Source organism: Clarias gariepinus, chromosome 19 (genome assembly GCF_024256425.1).
Source record: "Clarias gariepinus isolate MV-2021 ecotype Netherlands chromosome 19, CGAR_prim_01v2, whole genome shotgun sequence".
Lineage (NCBI taxonomy): Eukaryota > Metazoa > Chordata > Actinopteri > Siluriformes > Clariidae > Clarias > Clarias gariepinus.
Genome location: NC_071118.1, coordinates 6917501 through 6944616, shown reverse-complemented (window position 1 = coordinate 6944616; position 27116 = coordinate 6917501). Strand labels below are relative to the sequence as shown.

The 27116-nt window shown below is 39.5% G+C and overlaps 1 protein-coding gene across 1 annotated transcript in view; it reads left to right on the top strand.

Annotated features, from left to right (window-relative positions):
* The first annotated feature begins 6593 nt into the window (after positions 1–6593).
* LOC128507691 (neurexin-2-like) overlaps positions 6594–27116 on the top strand; it is a 93002-nt gene continuing 72479 nt past the window's right edge. Inside the window, exons 1-4 of the mRNA XM_053478754.1 lie at positions 6594–6663; positions 7826–8127; positions 19248–19409; positions 24549–24975. Coding sequence (XP_053334729.1) covers positions 6594–6663; positions 7826–8127; positions 19248–19409; positions 24549–24975 — 961 coding nt within the window. The remainder of the gene's footprint in view (positions 6664–7825; positions 8128–19247; positions 19410–24548; positions 24976–27116) is intronic.

Genomic DNA, 27116 nt, shown 5'->3' with positions numbered 1-27116 from the left:
CATGAGCGGAAGGCTGCTATCAAAGCAACCTGGTTTTCAGTATCGCCTCCATGCCATGTCGCATTGTGGCAGTAATATGTGCATAAACACAATTTTTTTCGTAATGCATATATTGTAAATAATTTGGTGATTGATCTTTGGAAGTATTTTTAATATTTTGAAATATTAAATTTTTATTTTTATAATAGTAAATTAAAACAAACAAAAAAAGGCTCAAAATATTTCACTTTACATGTCAGTAATCTAGAATATACTGTACGAGTTTCACATTTTAAATGAAATTTGAATATTATTTTCAATATTCAATAGTATTGAAAAGCGCTATTACAGTATAAGCACTACCATTAAATTGCTACTGTGGATGAAAGCTTCATACTGCACAGATATAATAATGATGTCTATGTTTTTATCTGTAGCTCGGAAAAGAGCTCTCATACAGGATACACAGTTTTTCTGTCTGTATCTTGTTTAAATTCCATGTGTGTTTGTGTGTGTGTGTCAGTGTATTTAATCTGCAAAGCAAATGGCTCCAGCAGCTGCAGGGCCCGGACTTAATCAGCTGTTGAGATTTCTTTACTGAAAGGAGCCTCCATTCTACCACACTGAAGTGCAACACGGAGTGATCGACATGCCAACCACCTGTCACTCACTCACACACACACACACACACACACACACACACACACACACACACACACACACACACACAGAGGTGAATCAGAGATGAATTCCACTCAAAAGACAAACACACACACACACACACACACACACACACACACAGATGGAGGTGAAAGAGAGATGAACTCCAGTCCATCTACCCTCAGATGATTTGGCTGGAGTGTTGTGGGAGGTGGAGGAAGTGCTGCTCTAATTGGACATGTCTGTCTCGGTCTCTGCTCAGGACTCAGCTGGCCGGAGCATGATGAGAGCTTGGAGAGGGCACAGCATTATTTTTAAGACAGAAAAACACTGAAAGGGAGTAATAATGCTCGTAAGATTACACCTGGCTTGGTTTCGCTCCTTCTTCAGTCATTCATGGCACACTGCAGTGCTGGAGTTCTCCTTGTGAAGGCCTATAAATGTATTTCTAATATATATATATATATTACAATGGGCTTTGGATGTGGAAAAGTATTAACATCCCCATATATGGCAAGTTGCGCAAACAATTCTTTTTTAAACAAAAGCTATTTAAAGAATTACTGTTTTATTACTGTTCATGCATAACTCAGTAAACCTTTCCTTTAGATTAAGTTTTAACAATGATTACACAGATTGCTGTTTAAAAAAACAAAAACAGCAAAATTCTGGGCTAATATGATGTTTAAAATTATAATTTGGCCGACAGCTTATGCCAATACCAATTTCTTTATTATTATTATTATTATTATTATTATTATTATTATTATTTATGCCCACTTCGGGTGCCAGGAAAACAAAGCAATTTTCATTATACTCACTTATTATACAGTATGAGTCAATGACTGAATATCTTTGAATGAGTAGAAAATCATCATACAAATTTATGAAACAACCTTTAATACGAGTCCAACCATATTCCACATGACCGATTCTACCTGTTGAAAAGCCTTTTCATCCTGCTATACAGCTGCCTGCTTTATAAGAAAAAATCTGAACTTACATAGCCTGACACGGCCTTTTTGTGAAACATAAATGTAATTAAATTATAAATATTAAAGATTTTAGAGGGAAAAAAAATAACATTCTTGCTCGTAGTGTCTTCTTTTGAAATGTTACTGAAGCATGTCTTACAAACTGCATAATGTATTGCTGAGCTGATTTACACAGAAATACTTTAGCAGTGATGAGAATTTCTTGAAACCAAACCAAATGTATATGTTGTTTCTGTAATGCTGGGTATTATAGCACCACTTAGTGGAATACATTTACATTTTATTATGCCTCCTTTAAATCTGAGCAGTTGAAGGCTCAAGGGCACAACTGACTCCTTTGGGTCAATAATCCAATGCCTTAACCCTTGAGCTACCACTGAGTATAGAATCATTCAAAGATTCAGTTCAAGATTTAAGATTCAAAGAACTTTATAAATCCCAGAAGGAAATTGCTTATATTATCATTTCGAAAACTGTCACTGGGTATTGTGATGCAACTGATACAAATTCGATCACTTATCTCGATCATCTTATTTGCGAATTTTTAATGCCATCTTATATAGTGATACCAGTGAACATGGTAAATATTAGCTGATATCAGTGTACAGTTGATAAATCTGTGCATCACTGTCCATATATATATACTACAAGCTTAGTCCTCAGCAATGTGATGCCTGTTTATGTTGGTAAGGTTTTTGAGTTTTGTTAAGTATATATATATATATACTTAGCACCCCCTAATTTAATAGTATGACTTTATAGTCTCTTGGATCATTTTAGTTCCTTGATTGCTTCAGTTCATTGATGTTTTTGGCCCTTTGCTTATTCACAGCTCTGTAAAGGTCTTGCCACAGCATTACAATTGGGTTGGGGTCTGGACTTTGACTAGGCCATTCCGAAACCTTGGTGTAGAACTGCCATCTTGATGTAGATTTACTGTTGTGCTTCAGATCATTGTCCTGTTGCAAGACTGAATTACCTCATATTTGCCTTTAGAATACTTATATGGTCAACTCAATGACTTCAAGGTGCCCAGGTCCAGTGCCATGATTGGTGAAAACCAAGTACAGCATTTCATCAGAAACACTTCATACTCACTGTCAAGCACGGCGATGGAGGGGGTGATGATTTGGACAGCCACAGGACCTGAATGCTCCAGACCAGCAAACTGCCCAAACTTCTGCTTTTATAGAGGTCTTCACACCCAATGATGAACAATTAATCAAGGGCTTACCCCTTGTGGAAACACTTAGTATTATCGAATGGTTATTATTATGTTTTTTTTTGTACGTCAGCGATATTGTCTTATGTATTTATTTGGTTCTGTTTTCCAAAACTACCTAGTAGCTTTAACGTCTCCAATTAATAAATATTTGTATATAAAACACATTATTAAAATCTCCAAAATTAGTTATTTAAAGTGTGCTGTTAATGTTTAAGGTAAAATATTACTCAGTTACTACCTACTACCTATTTCTTCCCCTCACATTGTGAATATCACGATTAAAGGAAGAATCTGATCTAACCTTAAAAAAGAGGGAGAGAGAGAAAAAAGCAGGAAAAAGCAAATTCAAACATAACAAAATGGAGGGAATGTTTTTTTCGCTTTCTCTTTTTTTATGTATAGACACAGTACAAACCCATGTGACTGTCCAAAACGATGAAAAAGTGAACCTATAGTGACCCTGACTAGGCAATTACAAAACATGCAGTTAACTAATTGTTTAACATCGCTCGTTCGTGTTAATGATGAGGTCTTTGTTTCTCCCACAAGCTTCATATTTACACTCTGGAAGGAATAAATTTCCTGCTAACTTTCTGTTTGCTCCCTGGGATCCAGGAGCTGGGTTTTTATACGAACGTCTAATAAACCAGATGTCTTGTGTAAGTTTATGGCACAAAAATGAGAGAACAGTGCTCCCCTAGTTGCATAAGAATACCTTTTCTGCTAAGCCTGAATAATATATCTGTTATATACTGTATATTCCCAGTGTGAATGAGTATGTGAGTTTGAGTGTGCGTGTGTGTGTGTGCGCGCTCCATGCACCCCATCCAGGGTATACTCTACCTCGTGCCCACCAAGTCTCCTGGAATAGGCACTAAAAGTAAGTGAGTGTACACCTATTAGCCGTAATATTAACAGCACATAACATGTTAACAATGATTATTAGTTATCAGTGTTGGGTGTAATGCATTAGAGTACTTTTTTGATGTAACGAGTAATCTAACACGTTATGTCCGCCATATAAGTACTCAATTATTTAGTTTTTTTATGTAATCCGTTACTTAAACATAAGTATTTGGAAAAATACTCTAACTATTTACTTTTATCAGAAAGTAACGCAGTAATTTAACTAATTACTTTTCACTGACAGTAATTTTGTAATGTAATTAATTACTTTAAAAAGTAACGTCCCCCAAAACTATTAGTTATATACCAGTAAACCCAAAACTCACCCTTGCTTGTGGGGATCAAAGGGTCCGATCCGATCCCAAAGAAACGCCAATGCAGCAACAAATGCAGGGACCAGCAGGCAATGAGCCCAAGGTTCACCTCCAAACTCGCTAGATCCCAATCTGATTGAGCACCCATGGGTTGCATTGGACAAACAACTCCAATACACAGAGGTCACATCCCACAACACCCAAATAATCTGCTGCTGTCAACGTCTTGCTGAATTTATAATTTAAGTTTTTTTTTTTTTGTGTGTGCAATGGCTACTTAAACAAATATCCCACGCTGGACATATCCCAGCTCTCCTCGCTACTTTCTGCTGCTGATGTTTCAGCTTTGGAATCTTATCTTAAAAACACAATGTAGCTATTTGGGACATTTTAATTATTTTTTTCAGGAAGCTTTTAATTTTTGGCAAAAAGCCTGTTGCACATTTCAATTAGCCTTTCCCTGGATAATGCGTTTGTTTTTCTTTGACTTCTTTACACTTTTTTCTTTCTTAACTTAGTGTAGCTCTTTCAAAATAAAATGCTGCTTTAGGACAACGATACTGCACACTTGTTTAGGTTTGCATTGTAAAAAAGCAAGTGTGTGAACTGTCACATCCAAGCCGTACCACTCTGGTCAATTAACTTATTCAAATTATTCTAGACCAGACGCATGTTGTCAGGGTTCGGATCATATCAGTCTGGTTGCTTTGTCCAAATTTGGGACTCTTCTGTCCTATTCTTGTGCACATTCACCAGACAAAGCAGCGAGTGGGAGTAGGAGGCTACACCTCTCGACACACACCTCTGTGCCGAATTACAGCAGAACTCTTTTTATTCAGCCTATTTTCAGGCCAAACGTAACCAGAGTTGGGGGGGGGGGGGTATAAAAGCGTATATACTGGTATATAACAGGACACTGTAAGTACTCTGTACAGCTCAGATGATAAAAAGTGTGGTCTGGTTCAGGTGTGGTATTAGATTCTGTTCTGGACAAACGTTTGCTCTCGTTCTTCTTATGAATAACACTTGATAAAATGTCTGTTTCTGAGCTACCTTTCATGTATTTCTTCTGCGATCTTATGCTTCAGCATTCCTGACCCATCATCTTATAGGTGAAAAATTCACTACATGAAGTTTAAACAAAAGCTTAAAAGAGAAACTAATAGGTGCTTGTTTTGAGCCATGTTGCTAGCAAGTTTTCGACGGGGACAGCAAACTTAAACATTTAATTTAGTCTCAGTTTATCCGTCTGTTTGGGTATTTGTCTGGCTGTTGATCTACAGTACAGCTCTCTTTTTCTGTTTATCCATGCAATTCAAGATAATTCAATTCGATTTTATGTATACAGCCCTTTTAATACTGGTCGTTGTTAAAAAAGGTCTACAGAGTAAAAAAAAATCAGGAAATAAGTTAGAAAAATGTGAGGAACTATGTATAACATGTAATATGATATAATTATAAATACCTAGACAGGTACATTTTCTGAAGAAAATGTGAGTGGTGCTTGCCATGGCAAAACTCCACTTTATAATGCCAGTCTTTATAATGCCAGTCTACATGATAAGTTGCTACGGTGTTTAAAAGTGGTTGCTAAGGCGTGGCTTGACAGCTTCACATTGATCCTGAGAGACTGATTGGTTGCCTGAGCAAAATGAGCCCCACCCCCATGTCTCCATGACAAGAGGATCTACAGTAAGGTTCAGTTTCAAAGTTCCTATGGAGGTTACCATAGCGAGGAATGCAACTGCGAGCACTTCCTGTTTGAGTATCTTCGTGGGGAGTATAAGGGACAAATTTGGGCGCCTCTTGCAGCCCAGGGCTACAACTTATTCCCTCGTGCGGGGTATCTTCTGACACAGCTTACAACCTCTGCAAATATGGTCAATTTTATATTCTTGCTTTGACCATCAAAGTTGTTCCGAATGTTATAAGTCTATGGGATTTTTTTTTATCCCTAAGAATAGTCATAGCATCCCCATTCCTGAATAAGCCACACGATTTAACACCTCTTTCATAGGTCTACGACAAACGGTACAGGACTAGTTACACACCAAATGTCCGGAAGAAGAATTAGAAAGAAAAATAAGACAGCAAGATAATACAAATGATGGTTTGCTTCGCAAGCACTACTTATTACGGATTTGTCCCTGATAAGGAAGCCTGGAGCAATGATGGCAAGGGAAAATTCCCTGAGATCACAGTAGAAAGAAACCTTGTAAGGAACCAGATTTGACCAGAAACTCATCCTCATTTGATATAAAAAGGATGTAGCAGGGATTGATTTCCGGTCGTACTGTGTGCTATGAGGTTAAAGGTTCAAGTCCTAAAACAAGAATGGTGTTTAAGTTAATATGAAGTCCACTTTTGTTGTTGGAGACTGTGGGGAAAACTATTGAGCGGCTGCCCGCATTATTATCATGGCCATGTGGATCCACCACACGCAAGTAGACCACATAGGGCACATCCTTAGCACCTCCATGTGACGAGAGCTCCAACCAGAATTAGGGCACAAGGATGTGTCAGACAGGTCCAGAGGGCAGAAGGGGTCAGGATCGCTGGCAACTCAGGAGTGCCATGTGTAGCAGTTAGAAATAGTCACAGACTCATAACAGATAAGGTCACTGTATATTTTGTGCAGTCAGGAACTCTGGCAGGACTAACTACAGTACAACAGCATAACTCAAAGAGAGAGCGAGAAGGAAACACAGATATGAGGGCTCCATGGAAAGTAAAGCAGCCAGTCACTTCATCACCAACAAACCTGAGTGATCATTAAGAGTGGAGGAAGACAGCATGCAGACTTAACAGTTCACTATTAAGCTCTAGATCTATGAGTCCCCCAGATTTACACCTTTATCTAAGACAAATCTACTCACAAAACGCTTAGCTAAATAAATAGGTTTTCAGCCTAGACTTAAACACTGAGAGTCCAAAACATTAATCTGAAGACTATCCTTTTAGTTTGGGGATTTGTAAGAAAACCTCCCTTATCTAGTTGTCAGCTACCCTGTCTGTCTTTTTTTGAATAGACGAGTTATGGTATAACTATTTATATACTACAGTACAGTTACATTGCAGTTGTGCATGATGCTCATTAATGTCTTTAAACCCTAAACTCCCATGGTGCATTGCTGCTCACCATTCATCCATTCATCCATTCATCCATTCATATTCATTAAAATGGTTAAGGTAGCAGTGGATCCGAAGCCTATCCCAGGAACACTAGGCACAAGCCAGGAGTACATCCAGGATGGGACACCAAATCCAAATCCTTTTCATAACATGTTTACTTTTATCGCGTATGTTTAAAATGCCTCAGACTGGAATAGCTTATTATTCTTGAATTCTGGATCAACGCTATTTAATGCTGAAGATGTATTTTATTTTTTTCATATTGCATATTGAGTAAAATATACTATGTGCTGCCTAAATTTATTATTGTTTCTGCTTTTCATAAGGGTCTAGTGAGTTTTAAAAAAAGTCTCAAAATCATAACAGTGGTATTATGATTATACGTATGCAGTGTGTATACACATATCATTCCCCTGCGTTGACTGTGAGAGAATCTTTGACAATGTGTTACAGTATGGAGAAGGAAAAAGAGCAGCGGAGGGATAAGAGGCACATCCTTTCATGTTTTTAGCTGCACCTGTGATCCGAGCATGCCACTTATCCTAAAACTCATCATTGTTTCCTCTCCTTCCATCTCTCTCTATCTCTCTATCTCTCTCTCTCTCTCTGTGAAGGGCGAGCCGAGTCAGTGGCCACGTTCAAGGGCAGCGAGTTCTTCAGCTACAACCTGTCTCAGACGCCCATCCAGAGCAGCTCGGACGATATCACGCTATCGTTCCGTACGGTCCAACGCAATGGCCTGCTGCTGCACACCGGGAAAGGTGCCGATTACGTCAACCTGTCACTGAAAAACGGCGCTGTCTGCCTTGTTATCAACCTGGGCTCGGGTGCCTTTGAGGCCCTGGTGGAGCCATCAGATGGAAAGTTTAACGACAACGTCTGGCACGCCGTACGCATCGCCCGCAACCTGCGCCAGGTAAACAAGAGGATGAACCGATCTCTTACACCCTCACACGGGTGCCATAAACAACCACGGTGTCAAATACATACAAATTTATACTAATTTGTCAATCACAACCAAAGTCGTCATTGGTTTATGTTCGGAAGTAACCCTAATAGATTTAATTGTAGCTAGCTGGAAATCAAGTAAAATTCTTAGCTTTGAAATGCCTGGACGCCCTAGTCTTGTCTTTTGCTACTGTATGTAAAATGTCTACTTTTTAAGAAGTTTGTTTTTTTGGGCCCACTTGCACTGACTACCAATCACAGAAATTGAGTTTATCTTGTTTAATTGCTATGACTGTTAAAATGCCTTAGAATACTGCATTCCACCTACAGTACTACACCTTGCTCTGAAAAACTTGGGTTGTATCAGGAAAGATCATGGAAGTGGATGTTGTACGGGTAGTGTACCTTGAATGAGAATATTTGAAATTTTAAAAATATGACAAACACACTTGGAACAAACAAATCGATCTGGATAGGGTGCAGTTTGACTTTGTGTCTTGCACTCTTTCCAAAATCAGTCCCTGTCTGCCCACAAATAGGTTGTGTGCTACTGTACTTCTGTAAAACGTTCTGCCCTGTTAAACGCCTGAGGCAGAGGAACCTTAAATCCAACAAGCTGAAAACGAACATGTTCTTGTCATGTGGTCTTCTTTGCATTGACTTGCTTTTTTATCAAGTCCTGTTTTGTAGCCGGGGAAAATCACCGCTTCAATTAAACACACGACACTAAGGTTACAATACTCTCACGTCTTGGAATATACAGTATTGTCAGTAAAATCATCCAGATGTTGACCTGTTTCCGTGTTGGCTAATAAACACTGTGTATATAAAAGATCAGGTCCAGTTTCACCCATATCACAAATCTCATTAACACATAAGACACTCAGAAAGGATTTTTATATAAATAAATATTCTATCAAATAAACAATCCTCTGTTCACGGGCTTACAACAATGCAGTATAAGGTAGTGACCTATTCAGATATAAAAATATGTAAAACAACAAATGTAAAATCTAAGTGTGAAATGGGTTAAGGCTGCGTTCTGACTGTTTGACACTAGAATAAAATAATGTTAATGGTGACACAATGATGATACTCCATTAACAGCTTTACCTTTGCCATTATTATAATTATAAATTATGATTCCTGACTGATGACAACATATAGCATACTGTATAGTTTACTCTGGTTTAGGAAAATAACACAGAATTTAAATACTATAGCTTCATAAATATAACGTAAATGGTAAAACATAAATATTTAGTAGCAAATTTTAGTTTTTATTACTAAAATGAAACCCCTATACACACTTTGAGAAACCCTGCTCTAAACTTCTCTCTCACTCACTCTCTCACTCACTCTCTATAACATTTATCCTACACGGTTGCGGGCGGCTTGGAGTCTATGCCAGGGTATTCAGGGCACTAGGCAGGGTATTATACATCCTGGATGGGGTGCCAAACCATCGCAGAGCACAAGCATGCACACCCTCAGTCGCACGCTAGCTGCTAGCTCCTGGCTTTTCCAGGCATAACGGCACACACAGTTGTTTCCAACATTCATCACCATCCATGTTGGAACTTCCAAAGCGGTGCAGCTGTTGTCCACAGTAGGCTGCTTTTCACACAGACAGTGCAAGCAAGCGTGTATAGGTGTAGGTGTGTGTGTGTGGATCACATGACTCCGTAGCCAGCCAGATGCTCATGGCTGGAGCTGCGTTGTGTGCGATAGAGATGGACTGCGTGAGGTCTCGGTTTAATTGGAATCAGATGGCCTCGCAGGTGCTCCAGTTCAGCGAGACTACAGGCTGTTTTGGATGGTGTCCACCTAATAGCACAAACCCACGGAGGCTTGTGGGAGGGGGGGTTAAGGAGGTAATGTAGCTAATGCAGCTTTAGAAAACTGCTTTCATTTATGGGCCAACCTGAAAGGAGGAGAAGCAGCACAAAGACTTCATTTGCCAGTGTTTACACTGTCACTTTAAAGAAGCAAGGCTTGTGCAAAATAATTAAAGTGAATGAGCAACACACGTTATGATTAAGTAAAGCATAAAGGATTTTTGTTTGATAGTTAAGGGTATTATATGACTTCAGGGGCAGAACTTGAAGTCAAAATTGGTAGACAAGGCTGTTTTCCAGGCCACTATTTGCTGCCCCGCCCTTAATTGTATATCTTAATAACAGTATTGAAATTAATTGAAAAAATTCTAAGTGCATTATGGGTGTTTTGCTGTCCTGTATCACCTTATTTCCTAAGTTTGGACACTCACTTATGACAGGGAAATCTGGATGCTTACAAGTGGCCCCTCTGTGTTTGTGTGTAAGTGTGTGTGCCTGTTTATTTGAATTCCAGCTAAAATTGGTTGAATATGATTGAAGTGGCTTCATGCATGTTCGGTCTGTGCCTCTCTGTTTTGTCTCTCAGTGATTGCTGAAGAATAATCCTGTAAATATGCTCCAATTACGCTTGCAAATATAATCATTTGCATTCAGTCAGGCTTCCATGTAGTGCGGGCGGTTGGGGGGGTAGGAGGTGGGCAAGTTGGGGAGGTGGAGGGTAGTGGTTACTCTTGTTCATTTAGCCTAACCTAGGAAGAAAAACACTCAATAACCAGCTTGATAGAAGATTTTTTTTTTTTTTTTTTTTTTTTGATGGAGGCCTGCGCGCTGTGCTAATTTTCCAAGAACTGTTTTCCTTGATTGAACGTTTTCAGCCTGATCATTATTCGTCATCGACTATATGATGGAGCACAGGCCCAAGTAGTCTGTCAGGCGCCCGCGCTGATTAGCCTCCCATCTGATTGTTGTAACCTTTCGTTCGAGTCACTTACAGAGCTGGAGTATTTTGCACATCTGATAATGGCTAGTAACATTTCGTTGTTTTCATTTGCGCGCGGCGAAGCTACAGCATTTCCCTGACCCGAGTGGTGTCACGCTGACATTTTCTTACGACCGTGTACGCTGATTGTATTTTTTGTTTTTTCCCGTAAACCAGAAACAGCTGCAGAATGTTTTAGTGCGGCTGACATTTCCCCGAAAACCGCCGCACGCCATCTCTCTCCTCTTGCCTGCTTCTCCAGCTCAACCCTCCTGCCCTTCTTCTTATCATTTTACTGTCAATGATTCACTTAACTCTGTTTCTTTCTTTTCTCTCCTGCTAACAAAAGCCTATAAGCGGCAGTGGATTCGCAAATGTTTATCTTGTGCTAATGTCCTTTTATCGTTAATCCTTTCGTGAAATGTAAATCATTTTGACATTGTCCAGAAATAGAAAAAAAATTAGCCTATTAATAAAAGTGATATCTCATCTTGCGGAAGACAAAGATTTATTAGTGAAATTATACGGATGATCATTATAAAGTATCATGATTTTTTTATTATTATTATTTTTACATTTTTCGGACCAGCTTTTTATGATTTATAATTCAGCTTTTTTGCGTGGTCCATCCATCCATCGTGTATACAAATTAAGCCAGATTTATGGTTGTAAGCCAAGTCTAAGCATAGCCTGCTTATCCAAAGCGACTTACATTTTTATCTCTTTTTACATCTGAGCAGTTGAGGGTTAGTGGTCTTGCTCAAGGACCCAACAGCGACAACTTGGTGGTGGTGATTAACTTAGTAATCGTCAGATCACTAGTCCAAGTCCATTGTGCTACCCCTGCACAATGGTCAATGATTGTGCTTAATCATTGTGCTACCCCTGCTTTTTAGGGTCGTATATGTTTCCCATACACCCAGTTTCATAACCAGTAAAGACATAAAGGACGGGTCATATGTGGCACGCTCATGAAGTTCGCTGCAATGTTCCTTCTGCTTCTGAGTCAGTAGCTTCGGGACAAACTTGGCAGCAACACAGCTCATGTTGAAATTACACGTGAGGATTGGCTGGACTGTTCCGTATGGCATACTAACAATTAAAGCAATGTGGTGGATTGTTCTACAACAACGATCATGTGCAAGTTGCTGAATGGTTTCGATATTTCTGGGGGTTGAGTCCGTTGAAGGTCTTCCTTGATGAGCCGAATCTTGTCAAACGCCCCAGGTTTACCCCAAATTTGCCCAGAATTTCACATTCGTTCTTTGTTCTAACTTGCAGTCCATCATGACAGGTCAGTAAGATGTTTAACTCGATTTAAAAATGGAAGTGTAGAAGAATAAGCTGGAAATGGATGCTACCAGGGAACGATGGGACGTGTTGTTCCATTTCTGGGGAGGTGCACGTCCAGCTGTATGAGCCCTAAAATTTAAATTTGATGCAGAAGCATAAATCAGGCTTTATCTAATGTAGGGTGGTGACTGGAGCCTACTGTATCCCAGGGCATCTCATCACAGACTAGACTGTGGGAGGAAAGCAGAGTCTCTGGACAAAACCCACCAAGCATGGAGAGAACATGCATAATCCTTGTAAACCTGGAGATCCGAGCCGACAGTGCTAACCAGAGATAAAATCATATATTTAAAATATCATTAATAATCATTGTCTCTTTGTATAAGGACTACAAATGATTATTTCTTAGGAAATGCTCCTTTTTCATATGTACCTTTTTTTTCTTTTATCACACGCCATATGGCTGGAATTTGAGAGAATGGACTTGGGAACTTATTTAAAGGTATCAAAAGTATCTAACATGCTGTAATTAGAGATAGTGCTTGCAGAGAAAGTTTGACAGTCCTCCAGAAGTCCTTCAGCTGCACAATGCAGAGATCTGCTTTGTTCAGAACACACACCTACACTATTTATCTGCGGATCTGCTGTGAAACATTTTGAATCCAGATGTTCCTGTCATGCTCAATATGAGTTCTATGAAACATAGAAAAATCTCTTACCTACAGTAGGGGTGTAATGATCCGCCATGTTGTATCGTTGAGTACAAGGCTCACGATTTAAATACATATGCGTATCGAACAGCCGCTAATATGTTCTAATGACCGGAATAGTAAGATTTTTTTATTTGTGACATGTACCTTACAGCACAGTGAATTTATTTATTTCGGATATCCCAGTTAGAAAGCATAGTGCAGGATCAGCCAGGATATAGCGCTGATTTTCAACAGCTCAACAGGGGGCTTGAACCCCCGACCTTCAGGTCAGTAGCCCAGTAACCAACAGCCTTAACCGTTTGAGCCACCACTGCCAAGCTAATGGAAACTGAACATTTTCTCTAACTTCCTGTTTTTCATAAATAAAAAAAAACAGGTTCATTCTTTTCAGAAACATGCTGTTTTATAACCCTAGAGCTAGTCGACTAGTCGACCCTAATACCTTTTCATCTGTGCCAACATCATGTAGACAAAAATTAGAAGTCTCTCTCTCTGGCTCTGTGTCTCTGTGTCTCCAGGCATAGCTGCAGATATGAAATGCTAGTCAGTATAGAAAAAAGCAGACTCTCCCCTTAAGGAGTCACATTCAAGTCAGGGTTGCCAGGGTTGTGGATTTTTAATCGGGATAGTTTTGAATTAAGATAAATAAGAATGAAAATAAAGAATATTTCCACCTTACATATTTTAGTAAACAATACTTGTAAATACAGTAAACAACAACCCTGCATCCTAGTAAACGCTTGGCCGACGAGGTAATGTTTAATTTGCGAACATTCACTTTGTTACAGTCTAATGCACACCTTTTTAAAAAATGATCTTGTTCTTATTATTATACACTTAACCACTAACCACTGTTAACCGCTAAGCTGACACGGTGGCTTAGTGGGTAACACTGTCGCCTTGCACAGCCAAGGTTGAGGGTTCAAATCCCGCCTCAGGCCTGTGTGTAAGGAGTTTGCGTGTTCTTTCTGTGCTTGATGGGTTTCCTCCCATAAGACCTGCATTTTACAGTAGGCTAATCAGCATTCGAAAACTGCACATAGTTTGTAAAATAAGTGGGCGAGTGTGTACTGTATGTCCTCAGATGGATTGACACCCCGTCCAGGGTGCACTTTGCCTCGTGGCCTAAAATTTGAAATCTACTGTAATTAGAATTTTATCCTCTTCCTATACTTCTATACTACACTGGATGTCATGGCTCTTAAAACTTCAGTTTTCCCCATTCCCTTATATACATATTTAGTGTTTTCATGCCTTACATTCCTGTTTCTCAGAGGATTCTGGTACAAAAAAAAAAAAAAAGGATAATAAAGAGCAGGATGCTTTCATCTTCCGAACGGATAGTGAGCCGACAACTGCACCACTGCATTTCCTTTTAGAGTTCAGATTAAAGCCATCATTTCTGTCGTATTTTACAATTTGAATGTTGAATCTTCTCGGCTTCATGAGCGCGCGACAGAAATGCTCCAAATAGCTCTGATACATCCAAGCTTCTGCTAAATGCCCTTCATAGGAACCTGTGTACCGTTCATGATTGAAAAGGTGAAGCATACTTTATGCTTTATGTCTCTATTAATACACGCTTCAGTGGATTGATGCATCAGGGAGAGGTGGATTATTATTATAAGAGGCAACTGTTTAAGGAAAGCTGTGATCTACGTGAATAAATTAATTAAATCATGTATAATTTTTGGAGCCCTGATTAGCCCAAATTAGTGGCTTTGCATCAAGTCACACTGGAGGCACACAAACTAGTTTAGAGCAGATGTTTTACTGCTACTAACCACCCAAAGCTGTTGGAATGGGGAAAAAAGGAAAAAGAAAAAAAAATGAAAACCTCCTTCTCTTTATTATTCTCTTTGTGTGGCTTGGCGCATCTCTCTGTGGTTTACCTTGCTGGCTCTATTTATTGCTTGCTTTGTCCGTTTATTGGTTTGATATTTTCATTACGGATGCATGAGTTCACTTCCAACTGTGCCTCAGGTCATTTCAGCTGAGTTTGGGTAGAGCTGGGTGATATGACAATAAGAGAAATGGTACAATTTCTAATATGAATCTATGATTTCATGGGATTATTATACATAATCTTTTAATTTGGTTTGCTTAACCCTGCGTTCTCACTCGCAAGCCCATGCAAAGAGAGGTGCATTTCGTTGCTGGTCATACTGGTGTCTATTTTCTATAACAAGAGCATTTTCAGTAGTCCTAGTAATTATTCAATTCAATTTACTTTCATTTATATTGCTCTTATTACAATGGTCATTGTCACAAAGCAGCTTTGCAGAATCGAAAGGCTCAGGTACAAATCTATTTGTAGAAATTTCAGTCCTGAAGCGATTGCTGGAGCGACCGCAGTCACGAGTCATCAGAGAACAGCTGTCTGCATCAGCCGAGTCCAAGACCATCTTCATGGTCAAGTGGAACCGTCCCCAGTGACCACACGCATCCCAAGCAGACCACACGGGCCCTCCATGCAACGAGATTTTCAACCAGATGCCAGGCACCAGGATGAGTCAGACAGGTCCGAGGGGGGGGTGGGGGGGTCTGCTGGATCAGTGGCAGCTTAGGAGTGCCATGTGTAGCTCTACAGAAAGAGAGTGTGTGTGTGCGAGAGAGAGAGAGGGAAAAAAGAGAACGAGGGAGAGCAGTTAGGTATGGTCACAGTCACGTAATGTATAAGGTAAATGTATATTTAGTGCAAAGTGGAAGCTGGGACATTGGGAGGACGAACGATAACAGCAAAACTAACAGGGAGAGCCAGAAGGAAAGACAGTCATGAGGGCTTTCTGGGATGTAAAGCAACCAGTGATCAATGAGAGTGGGGGAAGACGGCATGTAAACTTACCAGTTCATAACAACGCTCTGTATACATCAGTCCTCCAGATCTGCACCTTTACCTAAGACAAATCTATTTTGTAAATCTATACAAAAGGATTGGCTAAATAAATAGGTTTTCAGCCAGGACTTCCCAAACACAAATTGAAAGGCTATTCCATAACTTTGAGGCTTTGTAAGGAAAACCTCTGACCTCTGTTTGAATACAAACAACTTTATTGGTGCAATAATGTAGTGCATGGGAACTTTGTCTCATGGTCTTTTTACAACATTAAATGTGAACAAATTACACCAATCAGCCATGACATTAACATTACAGTTATATACCAGTCGACGCGTGACAGGATCAAGGCCACCCAAGGCTCATTCATGCCTGCAGGTCCCAACCTCCAGCCCATCTGACCTGATCCAATAGAAAAGCAAAGTACAGGGGCACAAATTGCTGAAAAACATCAATGGTGGCAATGATAGACAGGCGCCAGAACACAGTGCACTACGACCTGGGGTCCGGCAGTCAAAGAGCCCAAGGAGCCCAAACTTTCCAGAGCCCAATCTGATCGAGCTCCCATAGGATATATTCAAGGAGTGTATAGGATGCAATCCTATACAATATTAGGCATAATGTTTAGCATTTGTAATGTTATGGCTGATCGGTGTGAACATCCCGATAATAAGTGCTATCAACACCAGTGTTGATAGTTTTGCTGATAGTTTTATTTTTAACACAACAGATGATAATAGCAAGTTTTGTTTTTGGCAGTGTTCAGTGTTTAGCAGGGGCAGGGGTAGGCCAGAACACAACAAGACACAGAAAACACCAGGATAAGGAAACAAAATTTGCAGGTTAGAGATGAGAGGTCGAAAAGGGAGCCTGAAGGCTTTTGAGAGTAGCATTGGCCAATCTTGGGCAGTTTCTCGGCAGTTGCCCTAGGTTGAAGGCTTCCTCAATTCTGCAAAAGAGAGTACAGAGAAGAAGGATTGTGAGTCTTGCATCCAACATGTGTTCTACTCATTTACATTTCGGCATTTGGCCGACGCTCTTATCCAGAGCGACTTACATTTTTATCTCATTATACATCTGAGCAGTTGAGGGTTAAGGGCCTTGCTCAAGGGCCCAACAGTGGCAACTTGGTGGTTGTGGGGTTTGAACCTGGGATCTTCCGAACCATAGTCCAATGCCTTAACCACTGAGCTACCCCTGGCCACATCACTTCTACTCCACCGTCTGGTGTTCTACTCCTGGCCACAGTGAGTCCAGGCACCCTGTCCCTTCTGTGCATGAGGTGGAGCTGACCAGGGTTCTGAATACATGCTGGGATTTCCTCTGCTTGTTTGACTGCGAGGGTGGCAGATACTGTAGGAAGAGGCGCTGACTCTAAACCCACCGTCACCCACCATTCTGTAAAAACTCTACAGACCCAGAACCAATTGAACCACAGTCAAAGTCACTGAGATCTCATTTTCCTAGTCTGGTGTTCGATGTGAACATCAACCAAAGCCCTTAACTACAGGATTTTATACATAATGATGCCTGTACAAGTGTTATTATTTCGCACCTCCAGTTTATGTTCTTAACCCACTGTCACTGCATGATCGAGGTGCTAAGCTTGAGTTCTGTCACCGCAGTTGTTCATATGGCTGTGATATAAATTTTTTTCTGTCTTGTCCCTGTTGTATGGCGTCCTTCTCTTTTGGACAATTGTGCATGCCATGAGGTTTATTCTCAGCGTCAGTGATGAATTTGTGACGTTTATGTCACATCAGCACATCTGGGCCGGTGGTATGTCCTTTCTGGAGGTGACTAGTGCCATCTGGACGTGGTTATCTTTCAGCTCGTCACACTTGTACTGTACAGGTGAGCTGCAGTAATTAGCGCGGCAGCGATTTTAAAGACAGCTATTTCAAGTTCTCAAGATGTTTTATCCGCTTTCTGATGGTATTTACAGATCTACCCGGCAAACAAGATGTATTAATAAAAAGAAATGTAACAGATGTCAGCTCTGTTTCAAGATCCAAGTTGGCCCATTTACAGTTCTAAAATTGTTTTTCTGTCCCCTCCAGGAGGAAACAGACTTTTACGGTGTCTGTTCTACCCAAGCGTTTTGTCCAGCGACTGATAGAGCAATTCTGAAACTAATCCTGAGGTCCATAGCATCTTACCCATCATGCATGTCTCCTATAATTAACCACTCTGACTCTCAGCATGGCACTAAACTATTTTTTGTTCGAGATGTTTTCTGCCAAAATCCCTGCAGCTAAAAGGGGGAAAGGTCTTAACAGACTATCACTAACACAAATACATCAACTTTGTGGAATTTAGATTTATATTAATAACCAATTTACTGTCTCACCCTTTCCTTTTTCTTTTTAATGTCCCCAGACTACATCGCTTGCTGACTCACTCATAACATATTTATAGATAGCTTTTCCACCTACCTCGCCTCCCAAACACTAACCAGTCAACACTAACTAGCACACACACACACACACACACACACACATTAACCCACCTTCATCCAAAACACCACAAAAGCCACAGACTTCTCTTAAATGGGATAAATAAAAATAAAATTTATTAATTAATTAAAAAACAACTAAGCAAAAAAAAACAGGAAACCAGTTATATTGTTCAAGTTTCTTATTCTGACTTTTTTCTTTTTCTCAACATTTTTTTCTTTTTCTCCTTATTCCTCCTTTTCATGCCTGTTTCACCCTTTCACTCTTTTAATTCTTTAAAATTTATTTTCTCTATCACTATATTTTTCCATATATTTGATCCATTTCTTAATCTCTCTCTCTCTCTTTCTGACCCTCTCTATATTTCCTTTCCTTTTTTTCTTAATTTATGTTAATATACGTATTTATGTCCTCCTTTCTCATGTTTTTGTTTCTCTCTGTTTTACAAATTTCCCATTCTCTTTCTTAATTTGTCTCCGTCTCTTTTTTTTAACCATCGTGATTCTCAATAACTATTTCCCTTCTCTTTATTTCTCTCAATATTTATGTCTATTTTTTGCATCTTTCTGTTGCTCTTTCCGTTTCTCTCATTTTTCATTTCTGTTTCTGTTTCTCTCTGTCTCTTTTCTATCCACCTTAATTTTCTGTCATGATTTCCTTTCTCTTTATAACTGTCTGTGTTTCTCTTTCTATTTATCTCCATCTCTGTTTCTTTTCTCACATCTTTCTATTTCTCTCTCTGCCCCCTTTTTATCTATTCGTCTTAAATCATTGTCACATTGTTTTTCCCCCTCTGTCATGGTTTTTCTTCGTGCACTTCTTTCTGCCTTTCTTTGTCTATTTCTTTCTCCATTTATTTCTCCCTATCTTGATCCCTATCTCTGCCTCTATTTCTTTCTGTCTCACTATTTCTTTCTATCTCTGTGTTTCCTGTCTTCTCCTCCTTCTGCTCTGACCTTTCCTGCACACTCAGGTCACTATATCTGTAGATGGCTTGCTGACGACCACAGGCTACACCCAGGAGGACTACACCATGCTGGGCTCAGATGACTTCTTCTATGTGGGAGGCAGTCCAAACACGGCCGACCTACCCGGCTCTCCGGTCAGCAACAACTTCATGGGCTGCCTCAAAAACGTGAGTACAGCCTGAGTGTCAGCGACAGACCTACAGTGTCAAGAGCCAGTTTTCATGCTTTAATCACATAATCCTACTGTAATGCGTGTAGTCATGTGGTAGTGGCTTTAATATGTGTGTGGATGACGTCGTTCATTTTCAGGCATACTGGCAATATTTATATAAACATGCACTTTTGTAATAAAGTGTAAAATCACAAGGCTTTTGTCTGTTTGAAATGGATTTTAACATAATATCTCAAGATGGAGTTGTTGAATATTTGTAGAATATACATGGAATTATTGCTGATGGATCTTAAAAAAAAGTTTTTTGTTATAAAATAATATTTTAAAAACTATGTATTAAACTGTAAAATATGTGCATGTTACTAAAATATGTAATTATTATTATTATTATTATTATTATTATTATTATTATTATTATTAATTGTTTCTCCTCAAAAAACAATACATAATAATATTATGGAATGCACTGATAAATTAATTAATAAATACACTAAGTTACTACTATTAAATAAATATAATCTTATTAAATACAGTTATTAGATAGAGTTATAAATAACTATGCTTATATTTTGCTTATATAGGCTATATATTTTTTTCTTCAATTTAATTTAATTCATTTTTGACTTGTGGGCTTTTTTCCCTCCTAAATTTTAAATTATTAAATTGTTTTATTTATTTGAACTATTTTGTTTTTAACTATTTTGTTTTATTTTTTTATTTATTTTAACTATTATGTTGTTGCTTTCTTTTTGTAAAATGTTTTTCTTTAATTTATTCAGAAATATAAGCAGTCAAATAACTGTATGTGGGAGAGGTTTGTTGCTTTCTCAGAATGAAATGATTGTATTAAATAGTTATTTAAAACAATAAATTACAAGTGTAATTACTTAGATATTGGCACAACTCATTAAACCACCTGCCGAATGCTGTGATAGTTTAACTTGTGCTACCAAAACAGCTCTGGCCGATTGAGGCATAGACTCTACTAAACATCTGAAGGTGTGCTGTGGTACTGGCATTAAGACATTGTTATTTTAGATCCTGTAAGTTCATGTGGAGCTTAATTTTTGCAATGCTATAGGGCACATTATCCTGCTGAAAGAGGCCATAGACATCAGGGAATACAGTTACTATGAATGCGTGTACTTGGTCTTGGTATGTTAAGTTGTTAAATGGGGCATTTCAAAGTAAAACCCACATGAATGCCAGAACTCAACGTTTCCCAGTAGAGTATTACACTGCCTCCATCGGCTTGCCTTGTTCCCATAGTGTATCCTGGTGCCATCAGTTTTTCCAGGTAAGTGACTCACACGCATCATCCAAATGATGTGAAAGAAAATGTGATTCATCAGACCAGGCCACCTACTGTACAGTACTTCCATTGCTTCATGGTCCGATTCTGATGCTCACGCTCCCACTATACTGTGACTGGTCTGTGGATACGCAGCTCTATACACAGCAAGACGTGATGCATGAATTGCCAGAATGGACTTTTTTAGAAGTTTCAGTAGCTGTTCTTGGGATTGGACCAGAAAGGCCACCCATTGCTGCTCATGTGCACATCAGTACGCTTCGGGCATCTATGATCCTGTTCACCGATTGTCCTTCCTTGAAACATTTTGGTAGGTACTGTACTAACCACTTTATACAAGAAAACATCTTCCAAGCCCTGCCATTTCAGAGATGCTCTAGCCCAAGTCCTTATGCTTGCTCATTATTCCTGCTTCCAGCACATAATCTTCAAGAACTCACTGTGTACTGTACTTGCTGCCTAATGTTGTTTATGTAGCCTGCCAGTACTGTATATATCTATCTCTCTCTCTCTCTCTATATATATATATATATATATATATATATATATACACAGTAGTGATCCTATCACCCACGCCTACCTAACAGTACTAAATGTGTGGATAAATTGGGCCTCATTTAAACAGCTTGCTCCTTTTTGTAAATTTGGCCCTGAAACTTAACCAGCTGGTCCAGGCTTCATTATGGAAGAGTGAGTCGAGGAAGCATATGTGAGAAAGACAGCGATTTGGAAAGTGTCTAAACTCCAGACCATAAAGGATCATCCTCAACAAGCTTATACTGATAAGCCTAGTATTTCACCTCCCATCCGTTCTCACCCTCTGTTCCGTTATCTGCACTTTTCCCATTTTCCTTCATTCCGGGCACTATTTGTCCGCTTCCAACCGTGTCTCTTATTTATGTCATGTCCATACCGTTGAAGTTTCAGCTTTACTTTCCTGACAGACAAATTAAAAATTGATTTCCTCTGAAGATTCCAGTTTGACTGGGCTGAGCTCTTCGTCTCTGTCTCATTGACCCCCAGGCTGTATTAATCACTCCTTGATACTAACCACCCAACTATAAAGTCCACACTACAGCCCTGTTCATCCCAGGTCATATAAGCAGAGTTTAGCATGTTTAAATTACAGTAGAAGTCTACGAATTAGTAGAAATGGAGAAGAAAAAAAACAACATAAGTGTGCAGATGAATGACTTGATACGCTTAAAAATCAATGCCATTAAAAAGAAGAAAGAATAAGGAACAGTGAATGATATTGTGCACTTAAAGATAACATGCTGTGATTGCCGGCAGGACATAAGTGCATGAACTCAATATGTGTTTTATTAAAGGAAATCTTAGAGTAAGAGTCACAGTCCGTAGCATGAGGGTCAAAACAAAGGCAGACCACATTTAATTAAGGAATATCACACCAGAGGGAGTGCTGTTGTGCTCGAATATCAGCACGGCTGTCAGGCACTCGTAGGCTGGAGGCGGCAGTATTTTAAAAGCACTTGAAAGAGAGCACACAGAAAGAGAGCACTTACAGTTCACACAACAGGTGAACACCGTCAGGGCAGGGGATGAGACAGACCAGAAAGAAATGCACACAGTGTAGGAAATAAAGTCACATCATAAACTTAAAACAGAATAACGTGAATTAATGCATTGTGTTTGGAAGCAGATCATGCTTTGTATTTAGGTAATTTAGAGGTTTTCTGGACATTATCATGTTGAAATGTCAAACAGTTTGAGAAATTTACAAAATCAATTTTGCTACAGCCCAGTGTTTTAAAAGGCGCCAGTCACTTTTGAGTCGTCTGTGTTTGTTCTTACTTTAAGCTTCTAACACAGTTTGGCTGATTGGTTTAGGTTGTGTCCTTTCGGGATTGGCAGCTTTAACATGCCTTTTAAGACACAGACGAGTTGCCGGGCTTTGTGAAGCCACCGCTCGTAATTGCATTTTCTCATGTTCTCTCTCCTTGAGCTGGCACGTTTCATTTCGGCTCCTACCTCTGCTTTTATTCTTCTGTCACGGGCACTGACAGGTAATGTGGCTGGCTTGTGTTATTTTCAGAGACACTTAAGTTCACACTCTGCAACAAAACGTCAGTCTTCATCTTAGAACAGAGGCTGGTGTGAAAATGAAAAGCGTGTTACTCCGTGCCGGGCTCTTCTCTCACCTGGCCAAGGAAACGGCACATGCACCTGAGAGCAAGTGGGACGGTTTGATTCGGAAACCATACAAGTAGCAGGACCTTAAACCTAATCTGATTATTTACTGTAAAAACTTGTTTAAAATAGTGTTTGGTATCAGAATAATTTTTTTTATTATTATACATTTTATTTGTGTTCAGATATTGTTCAGGTTTTATAAATGTGTGTCAAGGGCTGTATCAAGTTTTGAGGCTAGCTAGAGAGACCACGTTCTAATTCATAAAATATTTTTATACTGTACTTAAAGTTTTATAATATGATATTACATAGAGGATGTGTTTCTAGGATTTAAAGATATCCAAGGTTGGTAGGTGAGTTTGTGAGGTTTTTATTTATTTATTTATTTATTTATTTATTTATTTATTTATGTTTAGTTATTTTTACATTTTAACATCCTCAAGTACAAGCGAGACAGAACACATAAATCTACAGTACACTGGCAATTTAGATCATCCACAGGGTACAAATTAGTGACATCACACTGAATTAATTTGCTAATTGAGAACATGCTGTAAAAATATTTGTGTGTGTGTGTGAGTCTGCTACTTTCAGCCAATCTTAATTTTATTTTTTTTTTTCGTTTCATGTATTGCCATTTTACTGACTGCAAAATATATTTTTTTAAAATATTTTAAAATTTGATATACAGTATGTTTGTATTTGAGCTGGGAAATGGTTTATGTTCCTCTATAATCCAGCAGCTGGTGTGCTCTAAACTATTCACATATCGGCAGGCAGAACAACATCCTGTGTGGAAGAAACACTGTAACAAAACCGAAATTAAAATAATAATAATAATACTAAATAAAATAAATTAATATAGAATTAAGAAATGTATTAAATCATGATGTTAACATAAATGCAATACAAATTGGCATTTACAGTAGGTCTCATGCTCTTATTGTATCAGGTGGTCCCTTCCCTATTCTTGCGAATACTACAGTATATGTTTCTTTAATTTCCATGTGAAAGGTTCAAATCATATAGCTGACAACTGAAGTAAATAAAAATGATGGTCTTCTCAAGTAGATTAGAACAAACTACTGTACTCATGTTTAAATGATATCTGGTCTCTAAGAGTCACTAATATATCATCAGTAACTAAAAGTGTAAATTTTTTTCCTTTAGTTTGCATTTACATCAAACATATATACCATTACATATTCCAGTAGCATGATTCAGTCAATATTGTGATATTGAAAGTTTGACTATCGCCCACCACACCGTGTAGTTTTCAACACAATATTATAAGCACGACGTACACTGACCCTAAGATGTGCCAATCCAGCTCAGCGAGCTTCTTCATATTCACTCAGCGTTCTTTTATTGAAGGAACCATAAGGCGTTCAATGACAATAAAACAGGATACATCGCCGGGGAGGAAATCCTGCTTTGTATTCTCGCACAGATGTGGCTGCAATGTTTATGTAATTTACTCATGCGTGTGGGCACTTAAGGACGAACCGAGTATTTACTGAGTGTGAACGCCATCCCCTCAGGCATATATCAGCCGAAATTTGTCTTTAACTTTGGGTAGCGTGCTACTAAATTTCTACATCCTGTCAGTGTGGATGCGCACGGACTGAAAATAGGACCCGTCCCGTTTTCTCTCCCTCTCTCCTCCAGGTGGTCTATACCAATAACGAGTTCAGGCTGGAGCTCTCCCGGCTGGCTGAGTTGCGAGACCCCAAAGTGACCCTACACGGTGAACTGACTTTCCGCTGTGAGGATGTGGCTGCCCTCGATCCTATCAGCTTCGACACATCAGCTGCCTATGTCAGCCTCCCTCACTGGAGTGGCAAGAAAACCGGATCCATCTCCTTCGACTTCCGCACCACAGAGCCCAGCGGCATGCTGCTGTTCAGTCACGGGCACACGCAAGGGTCACGCGAGCACCGCCCCAGGGTTGACTTTTTTGCCATGGAACTGCTGGACGGCTTCCTGTACCTCCTTATGGACATGGGATCAGGCAGCGTTAAGCTAAAGGCCGGCAACAAGAAGGTGAATGATGGCGAGTGGTGTCATGTGGACTTCCAGCGAGAGGGACGCAAAGGTGAGACACAGCACTGGGTATAGAGACTGCAATATAGAGCTCAGTAACACTTCTAGATGATGTCTGACCACATAATTATAATAATGGATTTAATTATTGTTATTTATGTTTATTCTCACCTTGTCGGAGAGTTGGTCGGATCTTGTTTGCTAATCTTCAGCTCAGATTAGATCGAAAGCGCCAATGACGTGCATGTTAGTGTCCAATACTGATTTGCTAATTACCCTGTCTAGTCACCACAAGAGTGTGATCAGCCATCCAGGGCACTTTTAATCAAAAGTTTCATCACATCATACAGCGTCTAAGCAGGTGACTCTTACCAGCTGTCTACACTGATTGCATTCGTATGGTACACTACTACTGTAGTACGCTACTACAGAAACGCAAGAGATATATTTACTATAATTAGGTCGATTGCCAGGTACGGTTATACTGTAGATAGTACCTTTTAAAAGTAGATTTGGAATGATAGATCTGGAATAAGCATATCCACCTATGCACATCTCCACTGCTGTGGTGTACAGCAAATTCTCTGCTACCACATTAGAGTAGCACACAGAGAACCCATTCGCTTGGGTTATCAGTGGTGCCAAGTATGTGGGTGTCCCCTGCAACAGAGTAAAAGACCTCATTATCCTGGTCAGTTTGCCAAGAGTCAGACATCTTTTAAGTGCCCATGCTCTATCTTTATGCTCTAGTTGTCTGCAGACAAGTGGACGGTTTTCTCACTATAAGCAAAACACTTGGCATAAACCTCATACAGTATCTTAGACCATGAACAGTGCTTTGGAGTTAGAAATATCTCTCTCATTCTCTCTCTCTGTGAGTCCAGACTAAAAGTCAGCACAGGATAGATTGATGGTTTGCTGCTGGGCACACATAAACCAGCGCAATCTTTTCATAAAGGTGTGAAAATTTATCTGCGTTTCACACAAAACAGTAAACTGGACTTGGTGCAACTTGCAATCTAAGCCAGTGCAAGGTGAGGGGAAAAAAGGTAAGACTTGCTTCCTTTGAACCTCCTCTTGCGGATGAGCCTGTTTCCAGAATGTTCTCTTACTCTGTCCAGTAAGAGCCCTCATGCATTATGTAAAATTAATAGCCAGCTGCTAGGCCAACTGTTTGTGCTTTGGGGAGGACTGGAAGGAGCCTCCCCTCGTTAATCCCTTGGCTAAAGGAAGGGGTTGTGCATGCATGCTTGAACACAGGTCAAGAGGTGCCTTCTTCTATTAAATGCTATTCAACTTCTAGGAGGCACTTGTGGACACATGCATAACTCTCTATCCCTATTTGACATAGAGACTGGCTGTTGCTAGATTCTCAAACTCAATTGAATACAAGATGATGTATCTTGATGTCTCAAAATGATTCTTTCCCCTCAATATCATTATAATGCTATAATAAAAGGCATACAAAATGGTATTGGCAGTGCTTACTGTACGGTATGAGTGCTGTTTCTTGCTTTTTCATGAGGTACGCCAAGTGCATCGCAAACCCATGTAACAAGGTGATCTTGAAAGAAAGGAAGTAGAACAGCAGGTTATGGGCATGGCTCTACCACGGCTAAGCCACCTGGGTCACTCCTGTTGATTAAAGAGTCCAGGAGATCACTCGGACAAGTAGAGCAGCCATGTACAGTAGGTGATGATCATGGTTGCCAGGTGACAGAATTTCTGTTGCTAACTGGCAAGGAAACAAGCAAACTGGGAAACAGCAATAGTTCTAAAGTAAACCATCTTGGCGAACGGGTTCCAGAGGATTAGCATTACAGCGACTTATAAAGGCAAACTATTAAAGCCATTTTATGAGATGGAACTTATTTTTTTGTTGTTACGTAAACAGGAAACAGTACTGTAGTTCAGGTGGTTCTGAAGAAACCCACGTTGGTGGTTTGGAATGGAAGGATGTACTGTATGATGCTGAAGTTGTAAAACAACATTAAAGACCACCAGAGCTTCTGGGCCAATGGGGTAATAAAAGAGACGAGTGGATAAATATCACTGAGCAGTACCTTTTATAGGCAATCTATGTGTAGTCATGATGACGGTCACATGGTACTCAGCAAGGGAATGGGTAAACCTGAAAACACCATTAAGAACAAAACCGTCCTGGTGTTCCTCCATGCTCACATGCATAACCTT